Raw genomic sequence first — 18,620 nt, 5'->3', positions numbered from 1 at the left:
AATTATAAAAATATGTAAAACATCAAGTTCTAGTTAAGGAGAAGAATTGTTGTAAATGCAGTTCAATACTGTATGCAGGGGTGGGATTATATTACAAGATGATTTTATAATTTTATTACATTACATTTATATTATATTACAAGGTGAGAGTGATCATGTGGTATTGACTTGGGAGGTTGTAAAATTTGTGGATTTCTCTCTTAAGAAGGGGTATATATGGAACATACAGGTTAGGCAATTATAACAAGCTTCGGAGTGAGCTTGCAGCAGTCCCATGGCAGAACATATTGCAGGTGAAAGATGTTAGCAGTGCATGGGATAAAATCAGTGGGTATCTGAGGAAGGCAATATCAGATTGTGTCCCCCATGGTCAGGAAGACGAACAAGGTAGGCGTTAGATGAGTAGTAGTATCAAGCTTAATCTGCAAAAAAAAGAAAATGTTATGGAGAATTTACAAGGAGAAAGGTGATCAGTGCACCCATGAGCAGTACAAGGCTCAAGCTAGGACGGTTACCAGCATAGTAAGAAAAGCTAAATCAGATTATGAGAAGACTTTAGCCAAGGAGATCAAGGGTAATCCCAAAGAGTTCTTCTGCTATGTGGCAAGTAAAAGGAAGAATGACTTCGGAAGGATAACCTTAATGGGGTGCTGATGGTATTGAGGCGACCAATTCAGATGTAATAGTAGAGTTACTGAGTGATCACTTTTCAAAAATCCATCACCCAAGTGAGAATATCTCTGTACCTTTAGCAATAACTAATGTGAGAATTGAAGTTAAGAAATCAGAGGTACTTAGTATATTGCAAAATTTAAATGCAAACACTGCTGTAGGTTTAGATGGAATATCAGCCGGATGTTGCATGCATGTGCAAAGGAATTGTCAACGCCTCTTACTTAGTTATTTAACTTAAGTTTGAACTCTGGTATGGTCCCTGGGGAGTGGAAAGAAGGCAAAGTAGTTCCTTTGCATAAAGGTGGCTCTAAAACTGTGGTAGTTTATTACAGACCAATCACCATCTCGGGAGTGGTGGTAAAAGTATTGGAAACGTTGGTTAAAGACAAAATTCAAGAATGGGTGGATCAGGATATGATACTCTATAGGGGCCAACATGGTTTTGTTAAAAATCAATCCTGCCTTAGCAATTTATTAGCTTTTTATAATAGAATGACATCTGAGTTGGACAAAGGAAATGGCTACACAGTGGTACTTCTGGATTTTGCTAAGGCTTTTGACAGGATACCCCCATGGAATACTGTTGCGCAAATTGGAGAAGATGGGGATGGATACTAAACTGGTGATATGGATAGGAGAATGGCTCAGGGCGAGATACCAGAAGGTGGTGTATGGAGGAGCAGAGTCCAGGATGAGGCAGGTGACCAGTGGTGTGCCTCAGGACTCTGTGTTTGGGCCATTGTTGTTTAATTTGTACATAAATTATATAGGAAATGGCTTAAAGGGAGATATTCAGTTGTTTGTTGATGATGCAAAGTTGGGTAGCGCAATAAAAAATCAAGCTGATGTCGAGAGTTTGCAGGATGATTTAAATAAGCTGGTAAAATGGGCAAAAGGAAATGGATGTTAGTTCAATGTGGACAAGTGTAAAATTATGCAATTTGGGATTAAAAGATTACCAGCTGTGTACTACATTGATGGAACGTTACTCCAAGAGATTGAGGACTTAGGGGTTTTTGGACTTAGGGGTTACTCCCCTGACACATTGCTAAGGTGTGCAATCTTCACACCTTAGCAATGTGTCAGGGGACACATTGCTAAGGTGTGAAGATTGCACATAGGATTACTTAGTTATTGAGGAACACACTAACATCCAGAGATAAAGAGGTTATTATTCCCCTTTATAAAGCGTTGATACTTCCACATTTGGATTACTGAGCTCAGGTCTGGTCACCTGGATTCCTTGAAGGTGAGGAGGCTGTGGAAAGGGTTCAGAGGAGAGTGACTAAGTTGGTGAGTGAAGTAAAAATGCTCCCTACATTGATAGATTGAGAGCTTATGGATTGCAGAGGTTGGTTAATAGGCGGAGAAGAGGGGATATGATAGAAACATTTAAATTACTAAAAGGTTTTTATAAGATTGATGGGGGAAATGTTTCAGATGTGTGATAGTGATGGAAGAACAAGAGGTCATCCCTGGAAATTAAGGAAAAGTGTGGTTAACAAGGGCGTGAGAACGAGGTTTTTCGCCTTGGGGAGGATGAATGAGTGGAATGCATTGCCTGACTCAGTTGTGAGTTCTTTGTCTGTAAATGAATTCAAGAACAGATATGATAGACATTGTTTTGATAGTTTGGGTCTCCCATGATGAGTCTACTGACTCCATGGAGATACCCATAGTAATAATAAGAATGATGAAGATGACTTTCAAAAATCAATTTATGAATTAAATAAGCCAACAATAATCAAAGATCAAAAATAATTGTAGAAGATAAAATAATAGAATGGATGGTACAGTTTAGTTATTTAGGTTCCATAATAATATATAACATCTAAGATTAAAAAAAAATAATAAATTTCAGAAAATCTGTGTAACAATCAAAAAGGACACTAAATAAAAGATAGAAATTCAAATTTTATTTTATTTAGAAAGTAGTGGCCATGCCCACCCTATTATGTTGCTTATAAATATGGCCTGTTAAAAAAAAAAAAGAAAGATCACAGTAAAATATTCACAGTAGAAATGAGATTTTTAAAAACATTTAAAGGAAGCACAAAATTAGACCATATAAAAAATGAAGACATTACAATAGAGCTATTTATAGTTTAAATGAAAGATCAAGGAATATCAAACAAAGCTGAAAGAGCATTTATATAAGATGAAAAAATATTCTCTGCCAGAAGAAATAGATAGAGAGCAACATTTATGCACTCAAGTGTTTGGTGGATGTCAAGCAAATTAAAGGTATTTATAGCAGATTCACTAAACGATTGGAAAGATTGTATCATACGAGTGTTATGAGAATTGTTTATTAGCTATAATCTAATGAAATAACAGAAGGGATTTAATTGAAGTTAGTTTAGGGCATATACCATATGAGAAATTTTATGTTGGAGGTTTAATGGATTTTTTACAACACTCAAAAAGAATTAAAATAGAATTTAATACTTCCTATATTTCGTCCTAGTCACTAGGACATCAACAGGGATTACACAAACAATTAATGTAACATGCACACAAAAACTTACAATACTAAGCCCAACCACGTGGGTGACACTAAAGTCCTATCTAGGTGGAGTGCCCTCTAAGGGCAGTAGTAGGTGGCCTGGAATGTAAGGTGGGACCTCTGGTGATGAGTGTTTCCCAACTTACATTCCAGGCCACCTACTACCGCCCTTAGAGGGCGCTCCACCTAGATAGGACTTTAGTGTCACCCACGTGGTTGGGCTTAATATTGTAAGTTTTTGTGTGCATGTTACATTAATTGTTTTTGTAATCCCTGTAGATGTCCTAGTGACTAGGACGAAATATAGGAAGTATTAAATTCTATTTTAATTCTTTTTGAGTGTTGTAAAAAATCCATTAAACCTCCAACATAATGTCCTCACAGCAGTTAAGCCTCTACACAAGAACCATATGAGAAAGTAGATAGCAAGAGTTTGCACTTGGCTGAACCAGGCCCTACTAAAAAAAAAAAAAAAGCTGTAGATGATAAAAAGATGCCAAGGTACAGAACAAATATATGAAGTTCATTTGTTGTCCTGTTAGGGTCAAAAATATGTTGAATGGCCTTCAGGAATGGGTTATAGAAGCTGTGAATTGATGTAACTTTAAGAAAGAATTAAGTAATTATATGATTTAATTCGCAACACCAAGAAACAAAATAAATACAGTATTTATTTAGCTGCTAATATTTTGCTAGTTTTATACCTAACATCATCAGAATACAAATGGTTTGTTGCACCATGCAAATATTAACAATCAGTTATTAGTGAAAATTGTAAAATTAACACAAATTTCTGATCTACAAATCCTAAATTTAATCTAAGCTGGGTTAAAGTTCTGCCAGTGATAAATCTTGTAAAAAGAGAAACAGGACTTGAGCATTGTAATGAGTTTCTTCCCCCCCCCCTTCCTCCCAAGTTTACATAGAAGGGATTATCATCACATAAGGATAATAAAATTGAATCTACAACAATCTTGCTATTTGTACTTTGTTGACTCTTTCTTTTAAGGTTACACGGTGATCAGCATTCATATTTACGAATTTAGGGACACAAACCACGTGTGTTTTATGTCCCTGAATTCGTAAATATGAATTGTACTTTATTGGTCTGAGTGTATACATAAATGTAGACACATGCTCCTAAAGATGACCTAAAGAAAATATAACATTAATAAAGTTGAGCATTTTATTGCATCTATGATGTGCTTGCTTCATAGATAAGCACATCATAAATGAAATAAAAATAATCTTTAAATTGCTAATAATCCTTGAAAATAATATAAATACTAATCTTTGATATTGCCCAAATGTAGAATTAAGCAGTTTGTATATTGTAATCTCTGTGATAGCTAAGTAGTTATTGGAGCCATATTAATAGTGCTACTATATTACATTGAAATATATGCTTTATGATGCTTTAGTGTAAACTGAATCATACCGAATTTTAGTGAATGAATTTTGTTGATTATACAGAATTTAATTTCCCATTTTAACTTTTTTTTATGCAATTTCTGTATGTGAAGGAACTTCTCCCCTATTTTTTTTAATCACATATCATTGAAACAGCTTTTGTGTAAACTTATGTAAATTGTATTTACAATTTCAGGATTCTAAACAGCGTCCATATAAAGTATGGAGCTGTGACAGGAAGAAAAGAAAATCTGTCATGGCATCAAATTTACGAGAGCTGAGGGAACGAGGTATATAACAAAAAATAATTTACAATTAAACTAAACAGCTTTGTTATTTTGCTGAGATAATTTTTGAAATTTACTGGATCTGTAGCATGAGAATAGTGATTGTGAGTATTAGACTTGACAAAGGAAACCTTGATGACTTCAAATTTTTTAATCTTCTGAATATATTTTTTATTCATCCTTTTAGACATTTTTTTAAAATGTAATCTTGTACGTGTATATTTTTAATACTGGATGTACACTGATGTACTTTACAATCTACAATAGTCTATTGCTTTGTGCTGTAGTAGTCATTTATTTACCACACAGATAGATTGACAGATTTACATTACATTAGCGCATTGTGTAGGCTGAAATAAACTTTCCCAATGAGGACCTTGCATGCAAGCCAAGATTAATGATCTCATCCTATGCTGCCTGTGAGCCACCTTGGATGCAGATAGTCCAGTTTATAATCATCTCTATATGCTAATGACATGTAGAGTTACTGTTCAGCTGGACCATACAGAAAGAAATTTAATTTGAATATTTTGGCATTGCACATTGAAAAATTTATTTTTAAAGGTAATTTTTAAAGCAAATGTCTCGACATCCCTGCCTGCCTGATCCACGGAGTTGAAAAAGGGAAGCCAGTTAGTGTGGTGGACATTAAAGTTCCAATCTCGCTCTTAGGAAAGTTGGATTGAAGAAAATCAACATTTAAAGACAGGAAGCCAAAATGTTCTGAATGATTGGCTGCATCAGGTGAACAATAGAGACAGTAAATGAATTTTACTGGAGTGGGACAGAGAGATTTTCAGCCAAAGGAGGTCAAAATCAAGAGTTCTAAGTTGAATACTCTTTGGCATGGTATATTAGCGCAAAGATATGCAGAGATGTCACCTTTGAGTCAAAATGATTGGGAAAGTAGAACGTAGTTGGGAAAGTTAAGATGAGTGGTACTTGGGGAAGGTGAATTTTGATTTCTGTTAGGTCGAGCAGGTGATGTTTTACAGACTGGAAGATGAAAATGAATGCTATTGAAGTTTGAACTAAGAATGTGTATGTTTGTAAAGTGGATTGGGAAGGTTCTGTGAGGTTTGCTACTACGTGCATAGGCCAAGCACATTCCCTATGCAGTGTTTGGGCTTTCATGGTGTCCTATGTTAAATGTTGCACTTGATTTTTACACCAGTATCACTTGTTTATAATCAATAGTCCATGTTTCATCATCATTCTGACATTTTTCCTCCAACTGATGATATAAATGGATGTGTTCATACACTTAGAGATGGGAGACCTTTGAGTTTACTATTTACAACAGTTATGAATTTGTCTCTGCTCATCGGTGTATTACAGGTCACTTTAACCAGTCATTAAAGTGAACTACAATATCATCAAACCGGACCATTTCATCTCTATTTGCACATGAGGGTTGAGCTTGCAGGTTTCAGCAAGCTTGTTCATGTCATCCTTTAGCAGTGCATCTTTTCTAGGAAGCTGAGGATGACAGCATTATATTTTTTTATTTTCTGCTTCGATAAAGTTGTGAACTGGCATTGTGATTAGGTTACAGAGCTTGGTGGTGTTGTGGTATGCACATCATCAAGACGCTGGTTGTGAATCAAGTAAATTCACCTGCTAAAAATATATTACCATTAACAAATAACACCACAATATATTCCACCTAACATTAGGGACTTAGCGAAAAATGAAAAATTAATTTAAAATCAGCATTATAATTAATATATGAACAAAATTTAATGCAACACAACAGTATTATTTTTAGTAAATTTTAGATAAAATTTTAGACATTTCCTAAATTGCAAGTGTTTGACTGCTCAGCATGGCAATGGCATTGACTATATAATCCTTTTGAAAAACAAAGTGCACATCCATTTTAGGCATGAATGCTTAATAAAAGGAGAATTCTGAAGTCCTTATTACATAGCCTAATTTGAACTGGAACTCTTGATTTTGACCTCCTTTGGCTGAAAATCTCTGTCCTACTCCAGTAAAATTCATTTACTGTTTCTATTGTTCACCTAATGCAACCAACCATTCAGAAGATTTTGACTTCCTGTCTTTAAATGTTGATTTTCTTCAATCCAACTTTCCTAACAGCGAGGCTGGAACTTTAATGTCCGCCACACTAACTGGCTTCCCCTTTTCAACTCCATGGATCAGGCAGGCAGAGATGTCGAGACATTTGCAGTCACCATAACTTGACACAAAATCATTTGCATGCCTACTCAAATACCAGATAATCCTAACCACTCTCCGAACATCCTGGACCTCTTCCTTACTAGTGATTCTTTTAAGTACACCATAAATGTTTTCTTCTCCATCCCCCCACTCTAGGTACCTCAGACCATAACCTAGTACCAGTCTCATCCCCAGAGGAGCAAGAAGCGCGCGCGCGCGCACACACGCGCGCACACACACACACACACACACACACACACACACACACACACACACACACACACACTCCCACTTGTGTGTTGTATGTCACTATAAAAATGCAAAGTGGGATGGTCTTTGCAACTTCTATACCTCATTCTCTTGGATATGAAACTCTTTCCAATCTTCCAATTCAAACATATGTATACCGAATGTGTCACTGAGTAATCTTCGCTGCTATGGAAGCATTTATTCCCCATTCCAAACTCTGATTCTCCAAAAGATGTGCCAATCAAAATGAAGAATTGATTGTACCATGACTAACTTTCTTCCAAAACTCCATCTTCAATTAATCCCTATCCTAAAGTGTGAAATAGCTTCAAGAAACTATCAACTCATTCAAAAGAGATTTTGAAAGGACTAAACATTAGGAAACTTCTATCCCATTCAAATGGCAGTCATGTTTTCTGGTCTATTGCCAAAGCGATCTACCCCCCCTCAATTTCTGTGCAGTGCAGATTTATCACTTGCACTTTGATCTTGAATAGTTCTATAGCATCATTACTCACAGAGAAGGCCATCAACCTTCTGACCTCTTACTTCTTTTTCAGTTACTGTATAACTGACTCTGGCATATCCCCCCCCCCCACTCCAACTGTTCCAGATTTTCACCACACAATGTTCCCTTTGACCTTTCAGATGGAAGAAATCAGAAGAATTTTATCCAAATTAGACCAAAAAAAAACCTCCTAATCCAGATGGCACTATCCTGCGTCACCTTTATGCTTTCATATTTTACTGGTATCTATCCTGCAGAATGGAAATTGGTCCACATACAACCTATTCTCTAGAAAGGTGACAAATCCTTTCATCAAACTACCACACAGTTTTCCTCACCTCAGTTCTTTCTAAAGTGTTGGAAAGAACATCAACATTCAACTCCTTCATTACCTTGAAAACATTCAACTAATAAACAGTCATCAATGTGGATTTTGCATTGGTAGATCAATAGGATCTACTTACCTATGTCACCCATCTCTGGGCAAATACTATGGCAAAACTTGGTGAGTCTCAGGTGTTCGCTCTTGACATCTCCAAGGCCTTTGGCAGTCTAGCACAAGGGTCAATTAAATAAGCTCCCATCATTTGGCATATCCTATGACCTCTGCAACTGGATTGCCAACTTTCTGACTGGACATATGCTACATGTGATGGTTGAGGGTACTTTTTCTTCTATGTAACTAATGCTGGTTCCATAGGGCTCTGTTCTCTCACCCACTCTCTTCTTTCTATATATCCATGTCCTACTCCAGTTGACTACCAACCCAATACACAGCTTTGCTAATTACAGTACACTACATTCCTCATCCTCATTTGACAAACCATGTCAGTCACAGACAACCACCACTTCCAGATCAGATTCTGCCTTAAATCTCCAAATGATTCTTCAATATGGTTTGAACAACCTTGTCAGTTTCATTGCCAGCAAAATGCAGTTCTATCTTATCTTCCAGAACAAAAAAGAACATTTTTTTCCAGTCTTACTCTTGACAACATCCAAATCTCTAGACAAGATGAGATATCTCTCCTTGGGATTATCTATCATCATACCTCTCAGCATAGGCACAGTATGACTATTGCTTCCTCGGTATCCAAGAAAACTAGGATTTCTCTTGAGCTCAAGGAATTTGTTTCACTTCTGAACAGCTTTTAACACTGTTAAATTGTGAATGAAGAATTTTATGATTATTAATACTTCATTCATGATTTAACATGAATTGCATTTCCTGAGCTAAGTTTGCTCCTAAATAAATTGTAATTTAAACACTTAGTTATTTGTTCATTGAAATAAGAAATGTAATTTTTTTTTTAGTTATTTACTTTTATAAATTCTTTATATTGACTTGTAAATGTATCGTAAGTGAACTGTAATATATGCATTTTATTTGTTGTTACTGAAAGTGAAAGTATTTCTAAGGGACTCTGCTAATATGATTTGATTGGCTCCTGTCAGAAAACTAAGTTATTTTGAGATAGCGCATGCTTTAGCATTGGGAACTGTACAACAATCACGTGGGAATTTCGTTATAAACTGAAAGAGCAAAAAAAAATGAGTTTGGGCAGGAAAAAGAGAGAGGATTTGTGGGATATAGAAAGAAGGAACTAGAAGGAAAATGGAGTGAGTGTAGGAAGGTCAGGAGATGTGATCTAACCTGGGATCGTATGGCGTAACAAAGATTTGGAAACTTGTTCCGATTTTAATGAATCTTACTTCGAACTCATATTTATTTATAGTTTCCTGTCACCTTGTAAAGGAATTTACCCGAGTGAAAGGATAATAATATGATCGAGATTTATCGTATGATAAATTATTATGAGCAAGAAAATGCATTTTCCAGTCTTAACAAATAAGTTATTGAACTCAGGGCTACTATAAGTTTTGTGTTCCCTATAGTGGAAGATTATCGTGTGCCTAGAAGTGTTGTAAGAGTTTTCCATAATGTGCAAGCTATGATGATCATACCGGTAAGAATATCTATTCTATAACTAATGTGTGATAGTGTTACTTTTGTCCAGAGAACTTGGTCAAATTTCGTGTTGCTGAAGCCAGCTAGTCAAGCTTGAATGAATGATATTATAAAACGATATAATATCACTTGTAAAACTAATTTGAGAAACTTCATTGAAGAAGTAGTTTGTGTTTGAATGTGTTATCTCACAATGTATATGTAAATTCAAGACTGAGCCTTTTAAGAATTATTTTAATCCTCTGATAGATATTGATGATGCCAGCTAAATGTTTGATAAAATTAAAGTTTGTGATTATTTCATGTTCTAAAAAGAATTAATTTTTAAGTGTTTTACTGAATATTGTTGTTGTTTAAAGTGAAACTAAGTTGAAATCCTAACGGATGAGAATTGTGAAAGCCTTATGTTCTAGCAGTAAATGATGCACTCAGCTGAATAGCATCTAAATACTTTATAGAATGCATAAATTATTTTCTAATTGTATTGATCTTAATAGAGTTCTTGTTTCTTATGTAAGAATAATTTTGAGAGAGAATTAAATATCTTGTTTAACTTGATTCTTATGTTTACCTAATTTCAGTTTCACCGCTCATTAAAATACAAATCTTGCGGGAAACCTATGTATAAGTAACAAAATTTCGACCTGTAGTAAGTTCACATTGCTGTTGTGCTATTTGATGATTGATTCCTTCACATAACTGTGCGATTTCAAACATAGAGTGGTGCAGTATAATAAAATTTTTCTTTATGTTTGAAAGTGGGGGTCAACCAACAGCTAGCAAATATAAGGTTGGATGAAATACAAAACTAACAACACTATAGAAATCTGCCCACCTATTTATTGTTCGCGTATCTGAGGCAGTGCTTCTAAGAATCCTTAAAATTACTTGACTCAATACAGAAAAGAGCAATTAGGCTGATTAATGAGTCATCTTTCACCAATTCACTCTCTCACTCTCACACGAATGAACAGTTTCTGCTGCTTGCATCTTCTACAAATATTTCTATGGCCAGTGTTCATTCAAACTGACATCAATAATACTTATGTACCACCCTTTGTTAAATCCATTGAAACACATGCAATAGTTTCTCAACACCCTTTCATAGTTCAGACTCACAGAACAAACCTCATTTATCCCCTTCTACTGCTGCCTTCTCTAATCTCCGATCCCATGTGTATCTCAAGAAATAGAATCTGCAGCTCTTCAAATTAAATATGAACAAGTATGTTCTTGCCTATATGCTGTACTGGTCAACCTTTTGTGGTACAGAATGATGGAATTTCATGCAGTGGGAGCATTACCTGCTTAAACAAACCTCCCCTGCTTTTTTTTTTGTGAGTGATCCAGGGAAAATAGTCAAAAGTCACTATCTAAACATACTCCAAATCACCATCAGCAGAATTCAAGATTGACACCATCACCATAAGTGGCATCAATGGAAAAGGAAGTGTCACTGGCAGAAGCTAGAGAAGTACCAGGTTGACATCATTGGTGTTACAGACACCAAGAAGAAAAAAAAAAAAAAACAGGTAAGATTCTTCTAAATAACCATTACAGGATGTTATATTTAGGCATTACTGCTCAGGAAAAGGAGTTCTATGGTATTCAATATTCAGTATAATGATAAATTCTTGAATAGTAGGCAATATCAAGCAGTGATGAGAGCAAGCATTACAATGGGGAATTACAAAATGAGAGATTTGTGCTTATTGTTTCACATAGTGTGCTTCTAAGGAAGAAGTGAGGGAATTTCTTGAGCCATTAGAGGAGGCAGCTGACAAATAAAATAGGAAAACATTTGCCCTTGTTTGAGATCTTAACCACAGAGAAGGAAATGAATACAGTACCAGACATACAGCAATATGAAAACAGCAGTATTCTTTGTGGTTAACAGCAAGGGTTTGTTAAGGGGAGATCATGTTTCACTAACTTACTTATGTACTATAACAAGGTGACAAATACCTTCGACAGGGGAGATAAATATACAGTGGTGTACTTGGATTTTGCAAAAGCTTTTGATTGGCTCCCACACGACAAACTCTTAAATAAATTGAAACAGATGGGATTGGATAACAGACTTTTGATTGTTTGAACCGGTCACTGATCCAACTCAAAAGTTGGATCAGTGACTGGCTGTCAAATAGATATCAGAAAGTTGTATATGGAAGTGCAGTAACCTGTAAGAGGAAGGTCACTAGTAGTGTACCACATGTGTCAGTTTTGAGACCATTGTTATTCAATTTGTATATTAATTATAATGGAATGGGTTTAACTAGTTTTCTGCAGCTGTTTGCAGACGATGCAAAATTGGGGAGAGCAATGCAGAGTCAATCGGATGTTATGACCTTGCAGGAGGACTTGAATAGATTGCACGAATGAGCGGGTAAGTGGAAATGTCATTTCAATGTTGCAAAGTGTTAGGTTTTGAGATTTGGTAAGCAATGTGAGGGATGTAAAGTATACACTTTGCATCCATAGCTCAGTCAGTAAAGAAGAAACCCTTTGGTTGGAAAGACCTGGGTTCGATTTCGGTCCATGACGTTGAGCAAGAAAGTAGAAATGTCATTTCAGTGTTGCAAAGTGTTAGGTTTTGAGATTTGGTAAGCAATGTGGGATGTAAAGTATACACTTTGCATCCATAGCTCAGTCAGTAAAGACAAAACCCTTTGGTCGGAAAGACCTGGGTTTGATTTCAGTCCATGACGTTGAGCAGGTAAGTAGAAATGTCATTTCAGTGTTGCAAAGTGTTAGGATTTGGTAAGCAATGTGGGATGTAAAGTATACACCTTGCATCCTTAGCTCAGTCAGTAAAGACAAAACCCTTTGGTCGGAAAGACCTGGGTTCGATTTTGGTCCATGACGTGAGGAACCTTTATCTGTTCTCTTTCGATGAAAGGTTACTTTGCTGATCTCATATGGAGGTAGGGGATTTTTCACCCAGAAACTTGGGTTTTTTTTGTTCCCCAAAACAGGCAGACTGGCCACTTGAGCACACATGGATTTACAGTCACGAATACTGCCCCTAAGGGCAGTATTTGTGCAGCAAGGAGTGACAAACTGGTTGCATTGAAATTCATCATAAGTCCTTCATTAGTAGACTCTGCCTGTCCCAATGGGATGGATGAGATGAATCTATCAATCAAAGTATACACTTGGTGGGGAAACTTTAAAGGAAGTAGAGGAGATGAGAGATCTAGGAGTGGTGGTGGAGGACAAGGACCTGAAATTAGGGACCACATTGCACAAGTTGCGAAGACGTACTGGATAATGACAATGATGTGGAGGACCCTGGCATGCAGAAATAAAGAGGTTATGATACTATTGTATAAGGTCTTGATCAGGCCTCATATGGATTATTAGGCACAGATCTGGTTGCCGAGTTTTCGTTGTGACAAGGATATGTTGGAAAAGGGTTCAGAGAAGATTTACAAAGGTTGTCAGTGATCTTTGGAATGTGGAGTATGAGGACGGATTGAGAGAATATAAATTGCAAAGCCTCATGAATAGGAGGAAGAGGATATGATTGAGACATATAAGCTAGTCAGGGGTTGTTATCAGTTTGACATGGAAGAGATTTTTCATAAAATGACAGAGGGGGTAGAACAAGAGGTCATCACTGTAAACTGTATAAAGAGGGTGTGATTGGTGAGTGGAATGCATTGCCTGAGTGTGTTGTGTGAGACAACACACTGAATCAGTTTAAGGCACGTTTGGATGAGCATTGTGTGCAATACTGTGTACCTCCCACGATAAGTCTCTGACTCCATGGATATTGGATGTTAGTAATAATAATTATAAAACAGAAATATTTCAGCAAAACTTGGAGAACAGACCAGAGCTTTAATAATGGTATCTGTTTGATTTCTATTCATTACGTGGATTAGTCATTACTAATACCATGATGATGATGCAAATACAACTCAGAGAATAATTGGAATGCTGAAATTAACCTTGATAAGGAAGTCATTTTGTCTCTTGTGAGCAGGTCTGGTCTCTTGGTTTCCATGGTAATTCTGATACAAATCCCCCAATCTTGAAAAAGATATCAAGATTGGGGGATTGAGAGTTTGTAGACTGCAGATTTTACCAAACAGGAGAAAGATGGAGGTGATATGATTGAGAATTACAAACTTCTGAAAGGGTCATGCAGGACACCAGTAGATGGAATTTTTCATTTAATAAAAGGTGAGGAAAGGGTGAGAGGCAAGTTGAAAGTGAATGCCATCAAGAAGGGAGTGAGAGCTATATATTTCTCTCAGAGAGTGGTGCATGATTGGAATGAATAGCCATTGGATGTGGTGTGTGCAAATAGTGTGAATGAATTCAATAACTAGTATGACAGCCTGTGCAGGTAGTGTGTGACCTCCCTCTGTGGGTCCCTGCTGAAGTCTCTTAATAATAATAATAATAATAATAATGCTCAAATGTGTAAGTATAAAAGTTTTTACAGTTGCTAAGCTGCATATTAAGACATCAGGGAGAGCAGAGAAATCAGGCAACAATATTAATTCATAACAGACAGGTCACATAGCGTGTGGTTACTTACTTGTATCTGTCACAGCAGAGAAAACAGAAGAACATTATTAGTCAAGACTCACATGCTGTGACTCATGTCTGTTTTGAATGTTATCAGCCAGTTTTCTTGTTTCTCTCTCTCTCTCTCTCTGATTATGTCCTCATAATATAGAAGAAACGTATAGGACTTAATAGATTCATATTATTTGGCCTGGCCTGGTTGGCTGAGTGGCTAGCGTATCCACTCCAGCCCAATGGCTGCTGGTTCGAATCCCGCTGTGGGCATGAATGTTTGTGATTGTCTGTGAAAATATTAGTGGTGGTAGTCGCCAGTAGATGATGTTGGTGGTTGGTGTAGATGATGAACATAGTTATAGTTGGTGGATTGAGTGGTAGAGATGGAGAGTTGTGGAGTAGGTGCCCTCCCTCAACGAGTCTTTGGACTCCCTGGAAGTGCTATGTAATAATAATATTGTGTTAACCATTATGTTATGGTGTTGGCTATTATTTACTATATGATATGTTTACTCCATGTGTTCCTTTGAGTGTCTAGTAGGAAAGAGTGCTGTTCAGTTAGGAAAGTGATAAGATGTTGAGTGAGGGGGGGGGGTAATCATTATTTTTATTATTATGTGATAATGGAAGAAATGTACAGGAGCTAATAAATTCTTATTTATTAACTGTTATTTATCACCAATAACAACAAACATTGTTATTGGTGGAGGATTGGGTAGTGTAGAGATGGTGAGTTGTGTGGGGGTACACTCCTGAAATGAGTCCTTGGAGGTATCACATAATTTTCTTTTTCTGTCAACATCTCATCACTCTTATAACTGAACAACACTATTTCCTACTAGACATATCATGTAGTAAATAATGGCCAACACCATAACATAATGGTTATTATTATTAACAATGAGTTATATATATTTACAATTTTGATTTTTTTTAGCATATTTAAGTGCTGTAACTACAGTGTTCAGTGATCCAAATCCATATCACTGAAATGTGATATATGGATTGGATTTTTTTTTTTTTTTTGTAATCTTCGATGAGATGTAATTTCTCAGCTTTCATCCTCGAATCTTATCTGAGGATGACACCAGTTAATTATTATTTATTGGTTTGTTTGCTGTGTTGGGAAGTTATGAAATCAAAGCTATGTTTAATAGATTTGATTTCCACTGCAGCCATTGATTGAGAAATTCGCACGCACACACACATATGATACTTGTAATGTCTTGATGCGTCACTGAACTGGAAGCGTGAACGAATATATCGTGTTTCATTAATGGAACGAATATATCGTGTTTCATTAATGTTGTTTATTTTTTTTTACGGTATATATTAGAACACAGAAACTAAGTAAATAATTAATTTATTAACTTATTGCTGATATTTCGCTGGTGTTATAACCAGCATCTTCAGAGCACAAAAACACAGTTTCTTACAATACGCGAGACTATGACAACATGGTGTAATCAGCAGACTGGTTAAACAAAATTGCAGCAGCAACACAAAGACTAGAGTCTTGATTTTTTGGCGCCCTCTATCTCAAAAAAAAAAAAAAAAGCATACTAGTTTTTTGTTGTCTATTTCCATATTTAATTTACCATCTTCAGTAAAAATCGTGCCTAAGTAGCTGAAATGTTTTACTTGTTCCACAGGTTCTCCATTCACAACACAGTTGACATTTTCAATGATTCTGCCTATTTTCATTGTCTTTGTCTTTTTATTGCTGACCTTCATACCATATCTATTACAACAGCTATTCAATTTAGTCAGAGAATCTCGCAGACTTGTAGCGGATTTATTTAGAAGTATAACATCATCCGCATAAAGAAAAGAGCTGACATTTACATCTCCAATTTTGATATCATGTTTAATACCACTTTCCTTCATAATGTGATCCATATAGATAATGAATAACAGAGGGGATAATGTACATCCTTGTCTCACACCAGATTTAACATTAAATCATCTTCCTGTACTTCCTTCAATTCTAACTGCTGACTTACAACTCAAATAAAGACTAAGTATTGCTTGATATAATGCCCCGTTGACACCATATAACTGCAGTGTATTGAATAGCTTCTCTCTTGGCACCTTGTCATATGCCTTTTCCAAATCGACAAAACTTAAATACAGATCTTTGTTATATTCCCATGCTTTCTCGACTATTTGTCGTAAAGTGAAGATCTGATCCTGACGGCCTCTGTTTGGCCTGAATCCAGCTTGTTCTTCACCAAGCTTTTCTTCCACAATTCTTCTCAACCGTTTCTCAAGTATACTTGCATAGATTTTGCCAGGAACACTCAGTAGGGAAATACCTCTGTAATTCTCACATTCAGTTTTATTTCCCTTTTGATATATGGGTACTATGAGAGCTCTTCTCCTATCATCGGGAATTCGTCCCTTTGTCCAGGCTTTCTGAACTATGCAGTGCAGCCACTGTAAGACTCTTATACCACCATACTTCAACATTTCTGGTTGAATATCATCTACTCCAGCTGCCTTTCCACATTTCAAGCCTTTGATGGCTTTTTCTACTTCAAGTATGGATATGTATTCCTGCCTGCATGCCTGGTCAGTGTTTTTTACCACTGTGCTGTCATCACTGCTTGCTTCATTTAGCAGTTTTTCAAAGTAATTACTCCATACTTCAAGGATATCTTTTATTCCAGTTTTCATGTCACCTTTATCATGTCTAATTCCTTTTACAGCACTCTTTCCTCCATTCCTAAGCTTCTTCAACAACCTCCAGAATATTTTGCCACCTTCTTGATATTTATTTTCTATATTCTTGCCAAAGTCCTCCCATGACTTTTGTTTAGCTAGTTTTATACAGTGTTTAGCATTCTTGCATTTGTCTCTATATTCTCTAAGAGCACAAGCTGACTTATTTGCCAGGAACTTTTGATATGCTTTCTTCTTTTCCTTCACTGCCTCTTTAACTTCCTGTGTCCACCAGGGATTTCTGATTTTTCTATCCTTGCAGACAACCTCACCACATGCCTCTCTGGCTGAATCAGTCAGTGTTTTCTTGAAGGCTTGCCACTGAATCTCCAAGGTTTGATTTCTGTTCTCAAACTCTTTCATTTTTTCTTCAATAATCTTTGTGTATTTTAGTCTACAGTTCACATCTGAGAGCTGCTCGACTTTTATTTGCTTTAAAACTTTCTTACATGTTATTCTTTTCAATATGAAATTCAATTTTATCCTGCTCAAGACTAAATAGTGATCACTTCCAATTTCAAATCCTCTAGTGTCCTGCACCAGGGAGAAAACATCACTATCAACAATAACATAGTCAATGAGACTTTTCTTATTCCTAGCCTCTTCTCTCCATGTGAATTTGTGCACATTTGTATGTTGGAACATGGTGTTAGTAATAACCAGTCCATGTCCTGAGCAGAAATCCAACAGATATTTGCCATTATTAGCTTTGCTCTTTTCTCCAAATTTTCCCAAAATATTTTTGTATGTCTCACAATCATTTCCTACTCTGCTATTTAGATCCCCGATAGGGATCAATTTTTCATTGTGTCAGTTGCTTTTTCTAAAGCATCAAAAAATTCCTCCACTTCTACCTTAGTAGAACCTTCTGTGGGACCATAGGCACAAATAAGTGTCATTGTCCAGTTCCCCATTCTCATATTTGCCCATATTACTTGAGACTGCCTGCTATTCAAGAAGATTAGCCTCGTATTTTGTGTTGAATACTATGGCTACTCCTTCTTTTCCTTGATTGTCATTGCCTGAATATAACATTTTGTATTTATTGCTCAGAAAGATCTCACCAGTTTTGGTCTTTTTTGTTTCAGTCAGCCCTATTATGTCGATCTGGTACTTATCTAATTCCCCAGCTAGCTCCATTTCTTTGCCATTCAAGCTTCTTACATTGATAATACCGATCTTTAACTCTGGTGATGTTGAGTTGGGGTTTGTTTTCAGATTTGTTCCAGGAGCTGACTTTTCGCTGTTCGCCCTGGTTCCCTGGCGAAAACAACGGGGGCCTTGTTTATCCGGGCGATGCCCCAGCCGGCATGAAATTTTGTCATGTTGTACCATCATTTTTGTTATTTTGGTTTAACCAATAAGAATACAATTTTGTCGGCTAAATCCCAAATTGCCAGCCCATCCTCGTTCGTTCAGTATCCAAGTAGATACCCAACAGGGTGCACCACGAGAAAGTGAGGATTGGACATTACGTCAGAAGCCCTGGTCGGTTCTCCGCATTCCTTTAAAGGCTATGTGGAGGTCTCCTCTCAGTTATACAGCTTTGACCCTTAAGCACCCCCCAGTTCATATATG

The 18,620-nt window shown here is 36.5% G+C and overlaps 1 protein-coding gene across 1 annotated transcript in view; it reads left to right on the top strand.

The window, feature by feature from the left end:
• Drep2 (DNA fragmentation factor-related protein 2) overlaps window positions 1-18,620 on the top strand; it is a 351,128-nt gene that overhangs the window by 69,016 nt on the left and 263,492 nt on the right. Inside the window, exon 3 of the mRNA XM_090391520.1 lies at window positions 4,788-4,881. Coding sequence (XP_090247646.1) covers window positions 4,788-4,881 — 94 coding nt within the window. The remainder of the gene's footprint in view (window positions 1-4,787; window positions 4,882-18,620) is intronic.

Source organism: Typopeltis vanoorti, chromosome 4 (genome assembly GCF_054136105.1).
Source record: "Typopeltis vanoorti isolate ZY-2024b chromosome 4, IOZ_Tvanoo_1.0, whole genome shotgun sequence".
NCBI lineage: Eukaryota > Metazoa > Arthropoda > Arachnida > Uropygi > Thelyphonidae > Typopeltis > Typopeltis vanoorti.
This window is presented reverse-complemented; position numbering and strand designations above follow the sequence as displayed.